The following is a 22,084-nucleotide window of genomic DNA, read 5'->3' as shown; positions in this document are numbered from 1 at the left end:
CATTTATTTTAATTATAATAGTAATTGAAATATTTATTTGTTATTAAAAAAGTACACATTAATTACCTAATGTTCATATTATTTCAACGGTTATAATTTTTTAACAGTCTCTTCTTTACAACAGTCATATTCTTCTAATAGTCAAATTTTTAGCAGATATATTTTGTTAACAACTATATTTATCCAACAATTATATTTTTTCACTATAAAACATAATATTTCCTCAACAATTTAATTCACTTCAACTCAAGTTGTGTAAGAACTCAAATGAATTCAATATCCAACAAAAATTCAAAACTTTAGAGAAAATAAAAGAGCAGAAAAAAATACCTCAACCAAATGACACGATTTAAAATGCAGAGGCCTCCAAGCTTTATGTAAGTGCCCAAGAGGTAGGTTGGCTACATTTAGCCAGTCAAAAACATGAAAGTTAAAATTACTGTGGATATATAGAGTATGATGTGGATGCATTTTTAGCAAATTGACCAAATCTTGGCTAAATTTTGAGTATGCCTAGCTTACTACTAATGCTCACAGTTCAGACTTTTTGTTCTGTACTAATGACAAATTGACTATTACCACTTGACGTGACTGCAAATGATAAACAGATAATTGAAAAATTAAATAAAAATTTTCAAATATTGATGCATATTAGGTGATTAAGAATAACTTTACTCTAACATCATAGGTTCATATGTCACTGTTAATATTACCAATCGTGCAACAAACATAACTATTGATTTCCTAAGAATCATGGCACTGTTTTGGCACCCTAGAAACATGCCATTGCTTGCTTTTCTTGCAGTCCATAGATTTAGAAAGGTCAGACGCCAGGGAAAAGCTTTGCAAATATTAGTGCAGCCGATTGGAAAGAGAGACAGCATCCATGAATTCCTCGTCAGATTCCAGAGCTCTCATTGAATCTGGTGGAAGGCAAAACTCCAAATCTACGCTTCCTCCTCCCTCATATCCCGGGTATGATGAAACTTTCCCATCAAACTTGTTTGCATATCCACTGCGAAGTGCCACTGCTTTCCCCATTCCAAATTCATTCCCGTACATGTTGAATCTAGGTGAACTCCCCATCATCACGCTGTAACGGTCAAATAGCCGATTAAGTTGATGAACGGTCGGAGACTGCAGCCAGGCGTCGAGCCATCCACGCACAATCTTGTCAGAGTGGTTAAGCACGGCCTGGTTCAACTTCCATGCCGCCCACCCAAGACTCTGCTCAAGCAATTCCCCTGCTGTGGCTACTCCTGCCACCACATGAATCGAGTTCCCAAAGTAGTCGGGAGAAAAGGGTGGATCGATTCTTGTTCTGTTATTGGTGGCCATCCTGCAATGGGTTATTTGGTCGTGTGGAAGACGGCGTGCACGAGTTATGCACCTCCAGACAAGTGCCGACAAGGATTGGAAGGATGAGATTCTGTTTGTGTTGTTCTCTGCATTGGCCCTGGCTTTGAGCTTGGCTATGGATTCTGATGAGAAATGGAACATCCTCTCTCTGAGTTCGGGTGCTTCATACCTGCTTGTGAACTCATCTGGGTGGGTGAAAGGGAGGTTGATGATTGGACCATATCCATCAGGAAACCATCTTTTATGGATAGGTGGACGCGAAAGGGAAACATTATTTCCATCTGCCTGAAAGATCTCAGACCAGGAGTTAAAGAAATGCCAATAAGATGTTCCATCTGCAATTGAATGGTTGATGGAACAGCCTATAAAAATGCCATCTTTGAGCTCTGTCATTTGAATGGAAAGCAGAGCCATTGTATGCCCATCATGATTGATCGCTCTGTCATGATCAAATAACGATTGAACAACAGATGGGACATCTGTCGGTGAAAGGATGTCTGCTATTTTCATGTCTAGCGCTGCGTGGATAAATTTAGCTCCAGGACTGTTATTGCAATCAACGAAAACCAAGCAGGAAGGTGGGTTTTCATTATTTTGTGTCACAAGGCGACCGGAAAGTGGATAAAAATGGACAAGGGCGAGGGCGAGGGAGCTCTTCAACCGGTCCAAGAGAGTCTTGACGAAGGCTTGATCTTGGTCATCTGATGCGGGAGGCTTCTTGTAAAAAAGGCCCTTTTGTATGTAGTTCACAGAGAGCATGGCAAGATCCCATGGCGACAGGTATAAGGGTTGCTTCGACTCTTCCGATGCATATTCTGGTTTGATAAAGCATTCTGAGATGTGTCGAACTCTGGGAGGTTTCGACATGAGAATTGTAAGGGGAAGATGCCGGTTCTTGTAGGAAAGTGAGAGTCTTCAACCTCCCCCAGTTACCATTTGGTTGAATCCCTTCTCTGGCCTGGCTTTATATAGCTGAAGATAAAGCGAAACATGTGTTAGACTGCAGCTGTTCCATATTCTTCAGAGCACCCATCATTTACATACTCCACAATAAAGCAAGCAAGGATGCCCACCGGTGAAAGAAATGATCAGAGCACCCTACCTACCTTTACCTATAATATAAATTTACTACTTTTTTTATTACCGGTTTATTATTTTATAGTGTATTTAAAATTTTTATTATTATTTTAAATATTTTTTATCATTTTTTAAAATTAAAAAAAATACAACTTTATTAATAATCACCTTTTTAAGTATTAAATAAAAATAATAAATAAATAGCAGAAACATTCATTATCAAGGGTGTCCACTAGTGCGAGAAATATCACATCACCCTACCCATCGTGCTGACGTACTTGTAAGAGACAAATCGTCAAACATATGTGGTTCCAACTTAAGATTGGTTTGAAGGAGTGGGTGTTCGAAATTTCGTGAGGGAAGCCTCGGAAGTCGTGCGGCATCGATCTATTAATTTTAAAAACTATCAATGTTTTATTAAAATATTAATTTTTAATTTTCTTTTATTTTGATTTTAACTATAATTTGAATAAGAAAGATTTATTATTAAGAAAACAACTTATAACATAACATTTTATGAATTTAATCCTAAGAAGAATTCAATCATATGAAAAATTCTACGAATTAAAATCCGAAGAAAAATTCAAATAGCGGAAAAATTCAAAGAAATTTAAATCTTAGAAAAAATTAGAATGGAAAATTTTAAATCAAGGGATCCATTAACTTAGTATATTACTGTGTCACTTTCTTTCTCTATCTAGCCAATGAAAATAAGAGTAATTTTTTACTCAGTATATTACTGTGTCATAGGAGTAATTTTTTATGCCCAAAATATGATTTGAACAGAAACTTGGGCTTGGCCAGTGAAAATAACTTTAATTGAAAACACTATAGATATATTGAGTTTATTGTAGTCAATTTTTATGCAGCTTTAGCTAAGTTGATTCCTCCACTGCTAGTACTCTAAGGTTGGTTTGATCCTATGTCTCAAAATATCTATGTCAAAGGCAATGAAATATTTTTTTGAACAATAATGAAATAGTTTAAACTAAAATATTTTATTAAAATTAAAAAAATTAAATAAAAATATTATAAAATTAAATATTATTTTTTAATATTATTTTTATTTTAAAATTTAAGAAATTATATATATATATTTTTGTGTGTTTTGTTTGAAAATTTGATAAAATTGTAATGATTAGATGAAAAAGTTAGAAATTTAAAATTTAGAAGTGTTTTGTGTTTAAATGATATTTGAAAATAAAATATTTAAGAATATTTAAAAATACCTAAAAATAGTTATGTATCCAAACGGATTCTAACTATATGTTTTGTGTTTGGATAATAACAATATCTCAAAAATCTGTGAACAGTAATGAAATAGTTTAAGAATAATTTAAGAAATAGTTTAAGAATATTTTAAAACAAATATATTCCCAGACAAGCGGTATATATGCCAAAATGAGATAGGAATTATGTTTTAAAGAAAACGCTACCTTAATATCTTCTCCGTTTAAATTTTGAAGTAGTATTAAAGTAGAGATTCTGAATATAAATACGGACTCTCTAACCCACTTATTAAAAAAAAGACTAATCCATGCTTGAAAAAGTGAATATTAAAAATATAATAAATAATTAAATCTACCTCGTTGAATTTATATTATTAAAATATAAAAATTAATTATTTGCCGCGGTTGAATGGTGCAGATGTTAGGTGGAAGACTGACTGATTCCAACTTCCAACATTGTTGCACACCAAAGCCTGTTTGTTTTGCCACTCCTACCATTATTGCATACAAGTCTTTGTTTGTGTACCTTATGATCTCAATCTGCCTTTACATATATAGAAGTAATTCGGTCAATGGTCATAGCTTGGCTCTGCTTCCTCGAAGGTATCTTATGTCTTTTATTTTTGTTTTGATTTTTTTTGTGTTTGTAATCTTTTTGTCACTTTGTAAAGAAAGATTTTGAAAGGGACAAATGCTATTATACGTATGAGTCAACAGTAATACAAGATGGCTGAACGTGCGGCAACTTGGGTTTGAAAGCCTTTGGTGCAATCGATTGGTTTGTGGTTTTTTAGAAATAATAAATATAGTAATGGGTTAAGTAGAGCTAACAAATATATATTATTTACCAAATTAATAAAAATAAAAATAATTATTAGGTTATGTTAGAATACGAATGACATGATACTCTTATTCTATCGTAATATATCGTATAATTAAAATTGCTTATACAAATACAAATTTTAATTAATATGTCATTTTGAATAGGATGAGAGTACTGCGTATCTGTGCTTCAATAGTATGTAATAATTATTCTACATGAATACAGATATATAATTTTCACGCTGGACTCCTCCTCTACAACCGTTTATATATATATATATATATATAGAGAGAGAGAGAGAGAGAGAGAGAGAGAGAGAGAGAGAGAGAGAGAGAGAGAGTATAGGATCTTATTATATATATAGATGTGTGCAATGCATTTTTTTTACTTGGTTAATAAACATATATAATTGTATTAACTCTGACCTTGTCAAATATGGGTGACCAGCTAGTTCTATATATTATTAATATCTAAGCCATCCAACTTTTAAATTCAGAATTGTAAACATTTTCTATGTCAACTCTAAAAGACTTTTTGGAATAAAATTGTTTTTATATTATTTCACTATTATTTACAAACTATTTTAATATTGTTTATAAATATTTTAAAATATTTTCAGTATCCAAACGAGCCCGTCACTTTAGAGGAACATAAATAAACAAGTAAAGTTAATATTATAATATTTATTGAAAATTTAATTATACCCCAATAGATAAATGCCTATGGCCAACTTCATTGACTTATCTCTTTACCACTCTAGGGCTTCAATAAAAAGGGTAAGAAATCCAAATGGACAATGCTAGGGTGCACACCAAATGTGCATCCCAAATATACACACTAGTGCAAATGATTTTTTTCTTTTAAATATTTTTAAAGCATCCTTAACCATTAAAAAAATACAAATTCATTAATAATTACTTCTTTAATCATTAAGAAAAAAATTAAAAAAAATAAAATATATGAATGAGCATGCTGTATATTTGATAGGCACATTTGGGAGTCACATCTTACAATCCAAATACCCAATTATCAAATAAGGAATAACTACGATGTCCATCAATCTATCTTAAAATATTACCATATCACTATAAATGTAACCCATTTTCTTATTCAAGCCCTCTGTAATCAAATGAATAAATGAAACTACTCCAAGTTTTATTAGAGATGAAATTTCTATTGTTTCCTAGAGATCATGAGACTTCTCTATACAATTGGTGACTTGAGACTCCAATTTTCAGCCCTTGGTGAAGTAAAGAGAGACTCTTCAATAGATAGAATTACTTGTGCACATATTTTATGGATTCTTTTGTCACTCTCCATTCCATCAAAGTAAAGGTGTTAACTCAGGAAATCTCTTAAAAGTTATATTTATTACATCATAACTCAAGATCTATTAATTTAATTACAAATATTTTTCTTTATTTAAAAATTTAAATAAACCGATGTAAGTACTCTACTAGTTGCCATTAATTATTATTGGAGTATCAAAAAAATTTTTTTTTATCTCTTTTTAATAATGGAATTCTCTTAATTACTCTAATTTCTATACTAAATCTTGTAACAGAAGTTTGATACTCCAAGATTAGGTTATGTTTGATTGTTAAAGTAATTTCAACTCATCTCAAACTAATTATTGATAAAATTCACTACTTTTTTAACTTTTTATAAAAAATTAAACACATCTCAATCTACTTCATAGATTTAAAACATATATATCGACATATTTACATTCAAACAATTCTCAAAGGAACTCATAAAATATTACTATTCACAGATCAACTAAAATTATCGAAAATCACCTTAGTGTCCAAACAAAGCCTAATAATTCCAAATTCGATTTCTAAAAGTGGAAATAAATGAGTGTCATTATAAATTCCCAATTTCCACCATTAACTCCACACTAGCAATAAAAAAAAAAGTGATTATTGAGTTCGCGGTAGGCAGAATATTTACGGTAGGAGAATGCATGCATTTTGTGCCAAAACGACTTACTTCGTAATGATTGGTGATGAGGTCACAATGATAAATTCTGCTATATACAAGCATAGTTATGGACTAATCTGTATATCAATACTGATTTATTCATACTTAAAATTTAAATTAACATTATTTTCAATAAAATTTACTTTTTGACCAATCACATCATATTGATGCACATATTAATACACAATTATACTTGTAACTATATTTTTTCAATTTCGAGGGATATGACATGTTACGTGGGGACAAGACCAAAAGTGAAATATTATATTTATATATATATATATGAAAAAATTAGAAATTCATACGCAAAAAAGTCCAGTCGTTTTTCAGTTTTAATATATTAAATATATTAATATTAATATTTATCAAAAAAATATATTAAAAATTGTATTTATAAAATTTATTAGACTATTTAATATATATATTTTATATTTAAAACATATGATCAAATAAATACATCTTTAAAATTAAAATATTATGTTATAAATTATAATATATTATTTCTTCCATAATTATATATATTATATAAAAAATATATTATATATAATATTAAAAATTAGTAAAATATATATATTATATGAATTGATTCAGTCCGGTATTGGAAAGCATACTAAATTTGATTTGACCGGTTTTTAAAATGAAACAACTAATTTCAAATTGAACCGGTCGAAAACCAGACCGAACCAACAAGTCCGGGCAGGGCCAGGCCGATTTTCCGGTTTGGTGGTTTATTCTTACACCCTTAAAACTGGGTTCAAGGAGACAGGAAAGGAAGGAGATCTAAGAAAATAACAATAGCCAAAAGTCGAGATCCTTTCCAGTTTTAGTTCACCAAAACACAGCTAGTGTAGCAAGACCACGAATCCTACACAGAGAAATAAAAAGCATAGCCAAAATCCAAGTTTAAACCTTATCATCATCAACAACGCCGGGAACAAAAACATAAATTCAATTCAAACGGTTCAAACCACACACATCAAATACACCCCTTTCGAGATCCTGCTCAATTGACAAGATTGTCGTTCAGAGACAATCCGGCTAAATGATCAGCAGAGCTGTTAGCCTGCTGCTGTGCAACATTCCTCAGCACCTCCATGGCCTCTCCAACTTTTGCCTTCAAAGCATCTGGCGACTCGAGAAGATGCAGAACCTCAGTCTGGTCCATTTCCAGAAGCATACCAGTAACCTTGGCTGCTGACTCGTGCTCCAGCTGATCCACTAGAGGGTATAAGGCTTCACCCAGCATCTGACCATCCATGAGAATAAGAGAGAGGAATTAATATTCGGATCCCAGAAGTTCAGTATAAAGAATAATACCTATGCCAGCAGATGAACAGAAAACTACAACAAAAAGGAAATAAGGGCTATAGACCCACCGTCCTCTGTTGCTCAGGTGTAGCATTTGCAAGAGCCGTAGCCAGAGCCTGAATGGGCATAGGTTGTCCAAGCACAGCATCCCTCATTGGCCCACCACCAATGTCATAAGGAACTGACAGCATGCCTCCAGCCATACCTGGCATTGGAGCATCTGGCATGTTGCGACCAGGTGGATAGCGATAGAAACGTCCCCGAGGAAGCATCTTGGCAATGAAACAGAATTATTCAGGTAAGGCACAATCAGCAACTTAAAACACAAATGAAATGCAAAATAAAATTTTCAATTGACCTGCTGCTGCATCATTGGTACAGGTTGTTGCGTTTGCTGCACAGGACCAGCTCCACGCCGGCCTCCTGGGCGCTGGCCTTGCTGACCCTGTTGGACCAGTGGAACATAAAAATTTGGCATTGGGGTTCCTCCAGGCCTCATTCCAGGAACTAGTTGCTGCTGGTAACCGAACCCAGCCTAGAAAATATTTTTGCCAAGAGAATCATTACCACAACTCAGAATAGCTAATGCAAGACAATCAATAGATGGAATACCAATATGGAAATCATTTTTTTTATCAGTTATACCAACATGGAAATCATTAAAACCGATGGAAGCATTTTTTTTTTTTTTTTTTATAGGTACTGCAATGGACAGAACCATTCAAAAAATAGGTAAGCCTTTTGGCGGGGAAAAAATAATGCTCCTGATCTAAGGTCAAATGAAGCACATTTACGACAAACCCCAATACACAAGATTTCTAACCACTTTAGTCTTCAAAATACGCACTACTAAACAAAGATCCTTTTTTATTCCTTTTCTTGGGCATCATGCTCGAGTACATACAAATCACATTACTCCAAAGGCATTTCTAGAATCTGGCCACTTCTAACTGGAATCACCTTTTTGAGCGAATTGCAATTACAGCTACATGCAGGTCACTTTGTAATCAAGTCCAGCAGAGTCCAATCAAATATTATGCTACTTGATATAAAATAAATAAGTTTGAAAATACTAAGAGATCAAAATCAATATGGGATTCATTTCAGTTATATTTCAAAATTAATCCAAGTTCAGATTAAAATTCAAACTTTGAACACTATCAGACAATGTCATGGCATGCTTCTGAAAATTTTAGAATTAAAGAGATCAAAATTAAACTCAGCTCGATTCATTATACATCAAGTGAGCCAAATAAAATCGATGAGGGTACAAAACTAAGATTAAAACTTATGTCACTAATAGCCCTATCAGACAATGTGACAGCACGCTTTGGAGAATATTAGTCGGTTCAAAACTTAGATTTTGCTAAAAACCTCAAACAGGCGTCAACTGACAATGAGTTACTACCCTTGGCCCCCAGTAAATTTCCAGATAACTCTTCTATGAAACTCATAAAAGCAAGTTCTGCATACATAAATCTCCAACAAATAACTAGGCATTTAGAATCTTTTTTTAAGAAAGTAAAAACAGTTCTAGATAATTAAAATTTACCGATTAAGGTGTCCCTAGATAAAGCACCACAATCAATTCCAAAAACAAGTTATACTTTCACAACTACCATCATCTTTTGCACCCTAAATTACCAAATATAGAAATTTACACTCTAAACTACCAAATTTTGGCAATTTGCACCCTCTGACATTTGAGATTGTGCTTAATGTCCTTTTATGACTTTGATAGTCAGATCTTAACCTAGTACAAATTGCAAAAATTTGATAGCTTAGGGTGCAAGTTGCCTACTTTAATAGTTTAGGATACAAACTGGGGAAAAAGAAAGAAAATTGTGGTAGTTCAGGAATATAAAATGTAATTTTCCAAAAGATATAAAAGAATAGGGCAACGAATATAAAAAAGATTATATGAAACAAAATATAATCTCCGAGCATTCATATATCACATCACATAACACTCCAAGTCTCAAACTAACAAATTTATCAACAATAAAAAATTGGAAAAAAGCAATAGCTTAAAAAGATAGGTAAGTTGATAAAAGCTCTTTTTATAGGCAGCTGATAAAATCATTGATCCCAATTACTACAAAATTAAAAATACTAGACAGATGCTTCAAGCTTATCATGAAAAATTAAAATTGTCTTAAATAAAGATGTCCACAAGTTGACATGATTTCATAAGTATTGAAATTCACCGTTTTAGAATCTAAGATTCCTTAAATCTTGAAGTGGGTATGATATCAAACAATAGTAAACCCTAAATCCGTTCGATTAACCAAATTGTTCTAACATATGACAACAATCAAACAATTATGAAAGGATGTAGATGGTCAAATACAAGTATAAAATCTAGATGAACTACTATATATATGTAACATATTATTAAGTGCAATCACCTGTGGAGGAATCATAGCCGCAGGTGCTTGCCCATACAAAAATTGTTGACCAAGACCCGGTGCACCAGGAGGGTAAATCGGCATACGTGGAGCAACAGAAGGAGCCATAGCAACTGGCCTCATCTGTGAAAACTGTGCCTGCATAAATGAAATAAAACATTCAATTAATTGAGAGAGAGAGAGATAGAGAGAGAGAGAGAATAGAAGTACATTATGAACCACAAACAAATTTATTATTGCCGTCCATTTGTCAGAAGGTAGGTATTACAGGAAATACTTATCAGTATTATGGTCTATGGCCTTTCTTCTGTAAGGCATATCATGGATAAATCAAAATACTGCTTCAGCAATTTGGCTATTAGAGAAGAATCATAGGAAGAGTACAACAGGTGTGGCCTTGCCCACAGTACCAGTAGGCATAATGTGGGGGGTCTAAATCAGCATGACATCAGAGCTTTTGGGAATTGTTGTAATTCCAATCTTCAAGTTTTGGCGGTTTTTCACTACATTTCATCTCTTCACCCTCTGTTCACTCGAATTTTATCTTCTGGTGTTTTGATAATGTTACAAATTTCAGGCAATTGACTCTTATTTTCTACATTGATGGTCTTTTTATGCTACCTGTGCACCAAGGCTCTAGCTTTCGTGCCTTTTCTTTCTTTGTTGGGAAAGAATTTTTAACACATACATATATATACACACACACACATACATATGAGAGTCCCTCCGGACTGGATGTGGTGCAAAAATAGGATTTACAACCCCCAATGGGAGGGTAACATGTATACAGCATAGCATAATTATGGTAGAGAATAGCATAGCATGGCATACACGTATGCAACACAGCATATACACCTCTCTCTCTCTCTCTCTCTCTCTCTCAAGCCAAAACTAAGGTACTGTTTGGCCATTTGAATTTTTCATCTCAAACACAAAATTCTCATCTCATCATTACAACTTTTCCAAATCTCGATACAAAATATAATAAACAATTCAACTTTTTCTTAACTTTTTCAAATTCCAAAATAATAAAAATATTAAAATATAATATTTTAATATTTAATCTTAAAACTTAAAATTCTCATCTGAGAATTCTCAGTGACCAAGCAGAACCTAAGAGTTTCTCTCTCTCTCTCTCCCCTCAAGCCACTGAGATATCTCTCCCTCAAGCCCGTCTACAGATCTGAGATGGGGAAAAACCTTCCAATGTTTTTTTGGATTTTTCAGTTGGAATTTTAGGGGGAGGAACCCTGATCAAAAGCATGGGCTATGCCTAGGAGGGTGATTGATTCATTGTCTTATTGGCAAGGGATAAGGGGCAATCGTCAGATAGCTACTATTTGGAAGATGGTACATTTATGCTTAATGTGGTGCACATGGATCGAAAGGAATAGACGCTGCTTTGAGAACAAGGAACACTCCCTCGACGGTCTCAGGGCTTTTTTCTTTCATACCCTATTACTTTGGGCGTCCTCTATTGTATTGAACGGAACAAGTCTTCACGACTTTTATGCTACTATTTGTAGCACTTAGTTTGTAACTAGGCTCTCTTTTGTACACCCCCTGTATACTCGGGCTTTGCCTTTTTACGTGGATCAATAAAATCTTTTACTTATAAAAAAAAAAAAAAAATTTAGGGGGAACCCAGAAATCTTTGTAGCTGGATTGCTAGTAGATGATGTGGGATGTTCATGACTGGTTCTTCAATCCAACATCTGGGTGCACTGTTTTCATGTTTAGGACAAGGAGTGGGTTGGAAGCAGGCTGTGGTTGGAGGAAAAGAATTGGGAACAGAAGGAACAAGAGAAAGCTGGGATTTTCTTGCTGATATGTGCTTGTAAAAGCCCTGACTGATTCTTAGTAGGAAACTTTTTTCTACTCGGTGAAAAATAATACAAACAGTACACAGGAGAAAAAAAAACTAATTTCTTAGTTATTGCAATGATTTTAACATCTGGAAGAAGGTAGATGATTAATCTTTTTACTTTTGTGAAATCTTCCTTTCGTTGGAATGGGAAGAATTTTGATGTTATGTTTAATTGTTCTCAATTGTATAGATTAAGATCAACTTGGTGAGAGAAACGGACTCACAGGCAAGGGCTTGAGAGACGGAAGAGATTCTCTCTCTCTCTAAAGACAACATTTTTACTTCTTTATCTTTCTATTCACCAATAAATCATGAAAAAGGTTATGAACAAAATTTAGCTTATTCCCTAGTATAAAAGTTTTATATTATTTCTTTCAACTACAGAACACAGAATTGAGTGAAACCAGACTTGGTAAAATAACGCCCTAATAAAAGACCCAAACCACATTGTCTATACTCCAAAATAACTATTCAATAATACAATTGGAGCCCCATTGGAATCCTATGAAGAGCAAGAACTTCTCATTTTCAAGCAATGTGGAATCTCATACACCACTTATCCTCACTTATCATATGAGGTATTACAATCTCTGCCCTTTATATTCCCGACATTCTCGTCGGACCCGTCTATCGTAGGTGACAATGCTCAAGTCTCACATTTCTAATTAAGATAAGCTTTGATACCATTTGTAACGCCTTAATGGAAAGTCCAAACCACATGGTCTATACTCCAAAATGACTAGTCAATGATACAATTGGAGCCCCATTGGAACCCTTATAAAGATTAGGAACTTTTCATTCCCAAGCAATGTGGGATCTCATACATCAACTACCCTTATCCTTATCATATGGGGGTATCACAATCTACCCCTCTTAAATTCTCGAAATCTTTGCCAGGTCAATCTATCGTAGGTGGCACGGCTCAAGTCCCACATTTCTAAATAAGATATGATCTGATACCATTTGAAACACTCCAATAGAAGGCTCAAACCCCATGACCTGTACTCTAAAAGGACTAGTCAATAATACAATTAGAGCCATATTGGAACACGGCTCAAGTCCCACATTTCTAAATAAGATATGATCTGATACCATTTGAAACACTCCAATAGAAGACTCAAACCCCATGACCTGTACTCTAAAAGGACTAGTCAATAACACAATTAGAGCTACACTGAAACCTTATAAAGAGCAAAAAATTATTCTTCCTAAGCAAAGTACAATTCCATACACCACCTACCCTCACTTATCATATGAGGCATCAAAGCTAAACTACAACTTAAAAGTCCCCAAAGAAAAGACTAGCCATTATTAGTCAGTAAGTGGCTCCTAACCAGTATGGGATGAAAAATTAAAGAACTTTAAATATGCGAGCACACAACTTTGAACCATTGGTTTTTTTTTATTGGAATCGGGTGTCCGAGAAGTGTCCCGACTAATCCCGGGAGTGCACAAGCTTTCAGCAAGGAATTTTCCAAGTGCACTTCTGGTAATTCAAGAGAAAAATCTCCCAATTCGATGGCCCTTAGAGATTGTTTGCACCTAAGGGAATTTGAACCTTAGACCTAAGGGGAGCATGCCCTCAAGCCCAAGGACTTTACCACTTAAACCATTGTTTTAATTACATATGTTAGACTACTTCTCAATGTCTTGAATAGGGAACTACAAAACCAAATTTCATCAACACATTGTAGACAAGAAAAGAATACGGGACAAAAAATTGTGTTGGAGACAAAAAAACTAAATAAAAGAGAAAATATTCATCATAAGCAAGATCTGAAGAAGAATACCAAGTGCAAAATTAATACATCTCATATTCACAATAAATTTTCCTGTGCACAAAATAACCCTTACAAACTCAATTGTTAATCAAGGATTTTTTCATACTACCTCATTTTAGTATAAGAACAATCTTACCAACAGAAAATTATTAGATACTCCTGGTGTATGAATGATGTGGTAGTCCTTTCCTATCCCAAAGTGTCATGCCATTAAAATTTAAATTAATCAAAAGTTAGTACCTGGGTTTCCGCGTTTTTGCAATTCAAGGTCTCAGTTTTCAACTTTTACAAAATTGATACCTGAACTTCAAGAAACTCACAATTCAATGCCTCCATTAATTTTACTATTAGAAAATTAACGGCATCACACCCATACACTGTGTAAGTCGCTGATTAACTAATGTGGATATTGATGCCTCATGTCAGCCAATTGGAGATAGACAAGTGGCCATCCATCAATCTTCTAACAGTGGTACCTATTTGAGAGTTTCTTGAATTTTAGGTATCAGTTTTGCAAAAATTGAAAACTGAGGCATTGAATTGCAAAAACGTGAAATCGAGTACTGTGATAGGATGGTAGTATTATGTGTCTGTACTTCTGAACTATCTAATAATTACTTTGCACCGACCACCACACCCAATTAGCAACACATCAGGTATAGATCATTTGATATTAAATGAAAAACTGAACAGATCACCTTTTATTCTGAAAATGACAGTTTCACCTTTCAATTCACACTGATGAGACCAACATAGTCCAAAACTTTCAATCTAAAAATAAATTCTACAAGCCCTTATTATTATGGGACTTGTTTTATCGGTAAATTATGATGGAACTTCTAAAACACAACAACAGAAACAACACTTCAATTGCAATGATTAGAGAAATTGATAATCCTGAAACTTCAGTTGATTGAGGAATTTGACACTTGCATTAAAAAAAGAAAAAAGAAAAGAAAAAAAAAAAAGATGTAGCAACTAGATGTTCCATCCAAGATACATTTAAACATGCTACGCTACTTGTTAATCATACCTGTAACCTTGCCCTCCTGTCTTCTTTCCGCTGTGCAAGTCCAACATAGAGAGGTTTGCTGACAACCATTTTACCATTCATTGCATCAAGCTGTAAATAAGCAATAACATATCAGTTTCAGATTTTATTTACAACACCACCATGAAGTATAGACTTACAGCACGAGAAGCCTCTTCAGAAGTTGAGAAAGCAACAAATCCAGAGCCTCTACTAATTCCACTGGGATCCCGCATTACCTGCAAAGGGGGGAAAAACTTACTGCCAAGATAATAGGAGACATAGAATTAGGATTTCAGGTTGACAGCATACAAATAACCTACTTACAAACCTTGCACGAAGTGATTGTACCAAACTCTGAGAACATTTCCTTCAGCTTTTCATCATTAATACTATCATCTAAATTCTTAATATACAAATTCATTCCCTGATATTTGTCATCTACTTCCTTCATACTCTGCTCAAATTTTCCTCTCAGTTCAAGCTCCCTTTCAGATTTTTTCTGGGCTTTCCCAACATACCACTCCTTGTCATCAACCACCTTCCCATTTAGTGCCTCAACAGCTTTAGCAGCATCATCTGCATTTTCATAGTTGACAAAACCAAAACACCTTGATTTCCCATCTGCATCCCTCATCACTACAGCACTAGTAATTGGTCCATATTCACCAAAACTTCTCTTCAAGTCTTCATCTGTTGTGGCTTCCGACAGATTTTTCACATAAACATTATTAAATTTTGTTTTATTTAAAGAACTTTCTCTTTCCTGCCTATGAAGAAAGTGTCCCACAAACACTTGTTTGTCATTGAGCAGCATGCCATTTAACTTGTCTATTGCATTCTGTGCAGACTCTTCGTTGTCAAATTGAACAAAACCATAGCCTTTGGACTGGCCATTGGCATCGGTAGCTATCTTGCATGACAGAATATTTCCAAAAGAAGAAAATGTATCCTTTAATGCTTTGGGGTCAATTGCCTTGTCCAGATTCTGCACTCACCATATAACATGAAAATAATAAAATTAAGAACAGAAGCCAATAATTCAATCAAAGCATTATTAGCAAACCAACATAACAAATCACAAAATGGAAAAATCAGCCCACGCTATAATTTTTTTTATTGGCATCGGGTGTCCAAGAACAATGTCTCGACTAATCACGAGGCTGCACAAGCCTCGGCAAGAAATTTCCCACAAGTGCACCTCAAGTAATTCAAGGGGAAAGTCTCTCAGTCCAATGGCTCCTAAGAATTGTTTGAACCCAAGAAGATTTGCTATAAAATTTTATACAGGTGGATGTTTAGTTCATGAATATTACTAGAATACATCCCTCAACTCCTAGAGTAAGACACAGAGGACAGAACAAATACGTAATGATCAAGCCCTTTGCCTACACTACGTGTCTGATGGGGAGAGAGAGCGCGGAAAAGGGGGGGAAGCTACAACTACCAAACCAGAAAAGAAGAAATATGCCAACTCAATTGAAGTGCAGGTCACCTAAAACCAAAATACTATTTTCCAGAATGGCACACAAGATATCCAACTTTGTACCAAAAAAATATCCCAACCAGCCAAACCACCACCAATACATTCTACAAAGTATGCATACAGTACTTATAGAGTAACAGAAACAGAAGGAGAAACATGGTTGAGGGGAGGGCACAAATGGGTCACCCAAATATGAATACCTTAATGAATATATTTGCAGTTCCACTCTTGCGAATGCTAGGGTCCCGTTGAGAATACATGACTCTGATGGGCTTGTTGTTCACTGGAGTGAAGTTCAGTATATTCAAAGCCCTTGCCGCTACAGGTAAGAAGCAACTAATGAAAATACAGTCGAATGTTGGTGTACCAGATAAAGCCGTTACATGTTAATTTCACACCAAAATAACTAAAGCATTACAGCTAGGAAATATTCAATATAACCATGAAGTAATCCTTTGTACGCATTGCTAGAAAAAAGTATCACATGAAACATGATATACACAAACACTCAAACACTGAAAAAAAAACATATGTAATTATTATGATTGACTGCAACTTGTAAAGCTACAAGTAATTACATCCTTACAAAAAAAGTTGAACTATGCACTATTCTTTATACAATGTTATTCCCAAAAAAATAAAAATAAAAATGGTTTAAATCTTTTGTGGGCCTGATATAAAAATGACCAATTTGATAGAATATAAAAATCACATAGCCCCCTACCAAATCCGACCGATAGACTCTGCAAGGAAAAGATATGTACAGGAAAAAAAATCGTTCACATTAAAACCTCGGCAACAAATGCAAATCCTTGAATAGTACGCAGCAATTTGCAATCATTTGGGAAAGCCATGTTCTAACAAGTTATCCAGTTCAGAAAATCATAGCACAACAATCAACCAGGATGCAACAAACAAAAATCAATAAATAAGCCAAAGACATAAATATATATAAATACACAATGAGCAAGATGCAGAGACTGACCATCCTGAGGGTTGCTATAGTTGACGTAACCGTAACCGAGAGATCTCCGGGTGCTCATGTCCCTGCAGACCCTCACCGACACGACCTGGCCGACCTGGTTAAACAGATCGTAGAGCTGCGAGTCCGTGACGTTAAAGTCAAGATCACCAACGTACAGCGACGTCGGCACGAACTGGTTCCCACCGGCGCCAGGAACCACACCGTTCGGACCTGACATGGGAGTCTGATGCTGAACCTGAATCTGCGCCATTTTTCACCGACAAAAGAAAAGTAAACACGAACTCTTTGTAGATCCTCCTTTTTTTCGAATTTTTCTTTCCCTCTCCTCTGCTTAATCGAGAGTAGCCCTATAGAGATAGAAAAGAAGGCAGTCAGAACTCAGATTCTAGACTGAAACTTCAAGAAACCTAAGGACCCAGGAAGGAGATTTGAAAGTTAAATTTCGGGGATTTTTTTTTTTTATTTTGGGGTTTTTCGATAGAGGATAGGGGAGGAGAGTTGGAGATAAATCCACCGGATACACAATCCGGAGACTCGCCGGAAGCCGACGTTGAGAGAGAATTGGGTAATTTTTTTTTAATTTTTTTTTTTTTTGGTGGGAGTGTGGGGGAGGGCAGAACGAACCGCACTGCACTGCACCGCACGTGTTCGCAGAAAACCGTGCTGCTTTATATATACGAGTTAGGTGGGTGGGTCTGGGAAACCCCAGTTTGTGGTGGCAGATGGAATCTGGACCGTCGGATGTACATTAAAAGCCGAAAAATCCAAAATGGTCAGATGACGAGGAGATGTGCGTGTGCAGCATATAACGAGACGTTTTGGTTCATGTTGTATTTTTTTCTTAATCATTAAGAATACTTAAAAAAATATAAAAAAAATTATTTATATTAGTTTAAATATTTCATGGATATATTTAATAATTATCATAATATTATCCATATAATTATGAATAATAAAATTTAAAATAGAGTAATATTTATAAATAAAAAACCTTTTATATGTTCCTAAAAGTAATCTATTCTGTCATTAAGATTTGTCTATATTAATCATATTTATTGATGTGATATATTTTAAATAATTTATTTTAAAAGTCATGTAATTGAAGATGAGGAGAGGTTTAGATACTGAGTTGAAATAAGATGAGATAAAAATAAAAAATTGAATAAAAAATTGTTAGAATATTACTTTTTAATATTATTTTTGTTTAAAAATTTGAAAAAATTGAATTATTTATTGTATTTTATTTAAGAATTTGAGAAAGTTATAATGATATAAAATGACATGAAATAAGTTGATATGCTTTTTGAATCCAAACGAGGCTTTATTCTTTAAAGTTCTTTCAAGTCTACTTAAGAGTTTTTTTAAGAAAAGATTTTATATTTATCTACACTTAATATATTTTTATTTTAAATTTTGTCAACTTTAATCATACTTATTAATACAATATATTTTAGTAGCTGATAGTATATATCATGTAATTATACCTGTGAGAGAAATAAGAATGGAGCAATCATTATACACGTTCTTATCTAGATTGTTGATATCATATCTAGTCTCCTCTCGGCTTCTCTCTATAGAGTAGTGGCGGAGTTTCAAAGTCTTTATTACATTCTCTGTTTGTGGGTGGTGATATTACTGCAACCTTACAAGGATGGAATATAGAGATAAAGGGATGGAGGATTTGGACGAGTTATGGAGTAATTTGAGTCTAACGGTTGAAGAATGTATGACGATTGCATGAAGTGGTGAAGGTATGGAAGAATCACGTAAGAAGGGAGAAAGAAGCTTGATTGTTAAAATTTGTATGGATCGGCCTATAGGCAAAGTGGTAATTGCATCAACAATGTCAAAAATCTAGGAGGTGAGTAAACCGGCTATGTTCCAGGATGAAGGACTCAATATATTTATAGTAATTTTTGCTACTCAAGTTAACAAACAGAAGATGATGGATGGGAGGCCATGGCTATAGTTGAGAGTAGATTAGAAGGTCACTGGGCAATATAATTGATGTGAATGTCCCTAACAAAGGAATTGATTGGGGTGAATTTCTTTGTGTTAAAGTTGAGATACAGCTATCAAAGGCACTAGCAAGGGGTAGATCAATTAATGTTAATGGGAAGAAGATTTGGATTTCAATTAAATATGACAAACTCCTATAATGTGTTTTAAATGTGGATGTGCATACATGAAGAACGAACTTGGAACAAACGAGGGACTCTTATGACTGAGAAGAATCAACAATTTGGTTTTTGGTTACACACTGGTCCAATCTTTCATCAAATGAATCATTTATTAATTGGAAGCCAAAAGAAAAAGAAGGAAGGAAGTAGTGATAAGAATATGGTGGGAGCAAAACAAGATGATGGTAGCCGATCGGAAGAAAGCTCCAGTCCAATGGGGATAGGCGATGGCAATTTGGTAATTGGCAAAGGAAAGAATCTTGAAAATGCCAAGAAACATGGACTATTTAATAGGATAAATCCATTAATTCTAAAACGATCGAGCCTATAATATCGAAGTGGTGGATGCAATGGGCTTTGGCTCATTCAGGTAGACCATTAAGGGGAAGGATGATATGCTAAAAGTGAATGAAAGCAGAGTGGTGAATGCAGAAATAATAGGCACGGTGGAACAAAGCTCAAAAAAAAAAAAAAAACAAGGAAAAAGAAGATCTATCAGGAACGGGGTAGATGGAAATGCAAAGCTAGAGATCAAGGTATGCTTTTAATCTCTGAGCATATCAGTATCTTAAAAAAAAAAAAAAAGAATTGATAGATGAGGAGAAAGGGATTTAAAAAATATAAAATCTAAAGAAAGTAAGAAAAGGGAATGACGAAAGGGAAAGAAGTTGAAAATGATAAATTGACGAAGCCATGAAAACTTTAATTTGGAACTATCAGGGGCTTGGGAACCCCACAAACAGTTCAAAATCATCACAACATAGTGAAGGAAAAGCAACCCGTTTTAGTTTTGTTCATGGAAACTAAAATAATCAGTAGTAGGTGGATGTTTCTTAAACAAAGACTAGGTTTTGATGGATGTTTTTCAGTGGATCCGATAGGCAGAAGTAGAGGATTAGCCTTGTAGTGGAGACAAGAGGTTAATATCACAATTCAAAGTTACTCTAGCAAACATATCACTCCTACTGTGAAGGAAGAATCTAATGTAAAATAGTGGCAGTTTAGTGGGTTTTATGGATACCCTGAAGTTAGTAAAGGTAGAAATCGTGGAAGTTGCTAACTTACTTAAAACCAATAGGTAAGATGGGTTGGTGTGTAGATAGGGATTAAGTAGATACAAAAGGAGTTGGAGAAATTATAAGAGAAGGAAGATATGAAGTGGAGGCAGAGGAAAAGATGCATTGGTACCAGATGGGAGATAGGAATATGAAGTATTTCCACGCTTGTGCTAATCAAAGGAGGAAGAAGAATTTCATCTACAAAATCTCTGATCAAAATAACATAGTGGTGATTGAAAGAGAAGACATTGAGGTAGCTTTCAAGGATCACTTTGAAGGGATTTATACATCATCAAATCCGACAACAAAAGCCATAGAAGGGTGTTTAAAATGTGTTGAGAACAGAGTGACTGAGGAGATGAATATTGAGCTGTTGTAGGAATTCTCTACTGATGAAGTATATGAAGTCTTAAATAAGATGGCCATATTGAAATCTCTAGGGCCTGATGGTTTTGGGGCTGCATTCTATCAAGAACACTAGGGGACCATAGGAGAGAAAGTATGCTCTGCTATTCTTTATTTCCTAAATGGTGTCTTCATTGAATCACACATATTTAGCACTTATACCAAAGGCCAACAACTCCACTTCAGTTAATGAATTTAGGCCTATTTCCTTATGTAATCTATTGTATAAGTTAATTGCAAATATACTGGTAAATAGGTTGGGAAGAGTACTACCTAGTATTATATCTAGCTGTCAAATTGCATTTATTTCGGGATGCTTGATAATTGATAATATTTTGGTGGAGTATGAGGTATTACACACAATGAAGACAAGACAATGAGGCAAAAAATGGTAGTATGGCTTAAAACTTGACATGCCAAAAGTGTATGATAGAATAGAATAGAATTACTTGGAAGCTATTATGAGGAAGTTGGGATTCAATGATAGGTGGATTAATCTAATCATGTGTTATGTAAAATATGTTTCTTATGTTGTTTTGGTGAATGGTAAAACCTTTACCACGAGTGTATTCAAATTGCGAAGGAAACTTTGTAATGATATTGAAGCTATGCTATCAAAATTATGGTGGTGCAGTAAACAAGATGAGAAAGGAGTACATTGGAAGAGATGGGATAGAATGGGTGATTCAAAGCACAAGGCAGGCATGAGATTCTGAAATATAGAAAATTTTATTTTGGCACTATTAGCAAAACAGAGCTGGAAACTAATGCAAGAACAAAACTCAATGCTGGCAAGAATTTACAAAGAAAAGTAATACAAAAACAAGTAGATTTTGGAGACAAAGTTAGGGCATTCACCTTCTTATATTTGGAGAAATGTATTGTCAACAATGGAGGTTATAAAACAAGGGTTCATATGGAGAGTGGGTGATGGAAAAAGTATCAAAATATGGGAGCATAAATAGCTGCCACAATAGACAACCTTCAAGGCACAATCTTCTCCTAAAATTTTGAGTACAAAGTCAAAAGTTAGTGAGCTTGTCATTAAGGAGCTAAAGTGCTGGAATGAAGAATTGGCGTACTCTATTTTTGAAAAAGAAGAAGA

The 22,084-nt window shown here is 34.4% G+C and overlaps 2 protein-coding genes across 2 annotated transcripts; both read right to left on the bottom strand.

Annotated features, from left to right (window-relative positions):
• Positions 1-612: 612 nt before the first annotated feature.
• On the bottom strand, positions 613-2,421 carry LOC122298402 (uncharacterized acetyltransferase At3g50280-like). Its single transcript, XM_043108125.1, has one exon. The coding sequence runs from the start codon at positions 2,224-2,226 to the stop codon at positions 853-855; it is 1,374 nt and encodes a 457-aa protein (XP_042964059.1). The 5' UTR covers positions 2,227-2,421; the 3' UTR covers positions 613-852.
• A 4,845-nt stretch (positions 2,422-7,266) lies between these two features.
• Positions 7,267-17,986, bottom strand: LOC122299057 (polyadenylate-binding protein 2-like). Its single transcript, XM_043108909.1, has 9 exons — positions 17,337-17,986; positions 16,552-16,670; positions 15,197-15,853; positions 15,027-15,104; positions 14,869-14,958; positions 10,188-10,325; positions 8,138-8,314; positions 7,848-8,051; positions 7,267-7,717 (listed from the first exon to the last, which is right to left on the bottom strand). The coding sequence occupies exons 1-9, from the start codon at positions 17,584-17,586 to the stop codon at positions 7,475-7,477; spliced, it is 1,956 nt and encodes a 651-aa protein (XP_042964843.1). The 5' UTR covers positions 17,587-17,986; the 3' UTR covers positions 7,267-7,474.
• Between the last annotated feature and the right edge of the window lie 4,098 nt (positions 17,987-22,084).

This window comes from Carya illinoinensis, chromosome 16, assembly GCF_018687715.1.
Source record: "Carya illinoinensis cultivar Pawnee chromosome 16, C.illinoinensisPawnee_v1, whole genome shotgun sequence".
NCBI classification, from domain to species: domain Eukaryota; kingdom Viridiplantae; phylum Streptophyta; class Magnoliopsida; order Fagales; family Juglandaceae; genus Carya; species Carya illinoinensis.
This window is presented reverse-complemented; position numbering and strand designations above follow the sequence as displayed.

What these genes read in the sequence shown, in the direction of transcription:
- LOC122299057 (XM_043108909.1), bottom strand. Translation starts at nt 17,586, where the DNA reads ATGGCGCAGATTCAGGTTCAGCATCAGACTCCCATGTCAGGTCCGAAC. An exon ending in CTGAAGAGGCTTCTCGTGCT is followed by an intron (nt 14,959 to 15,026) that starts GTAAGTCTATAC and finishes GCTTATTTACAG; the next exon opens with CTTGATGCAATGAATGGTAA. An exon ending in CACCTGAGCAACAGAGGACG is followed by an intron (nt 7,718 to 7,847) that starts GTGGGTCTATAG and finishes ATGGATGGTCAG; the next exon opens with ATGCTGGGTGAAGCCTTATA.
- LOC122298402 (XM_043108125.1), bottom strand. Translation starts at nt 2,226, where the DNA reads ATGTCGAAACCTCCCAGAGTTCGACACATCTCAGAATGCTTTATCAAA.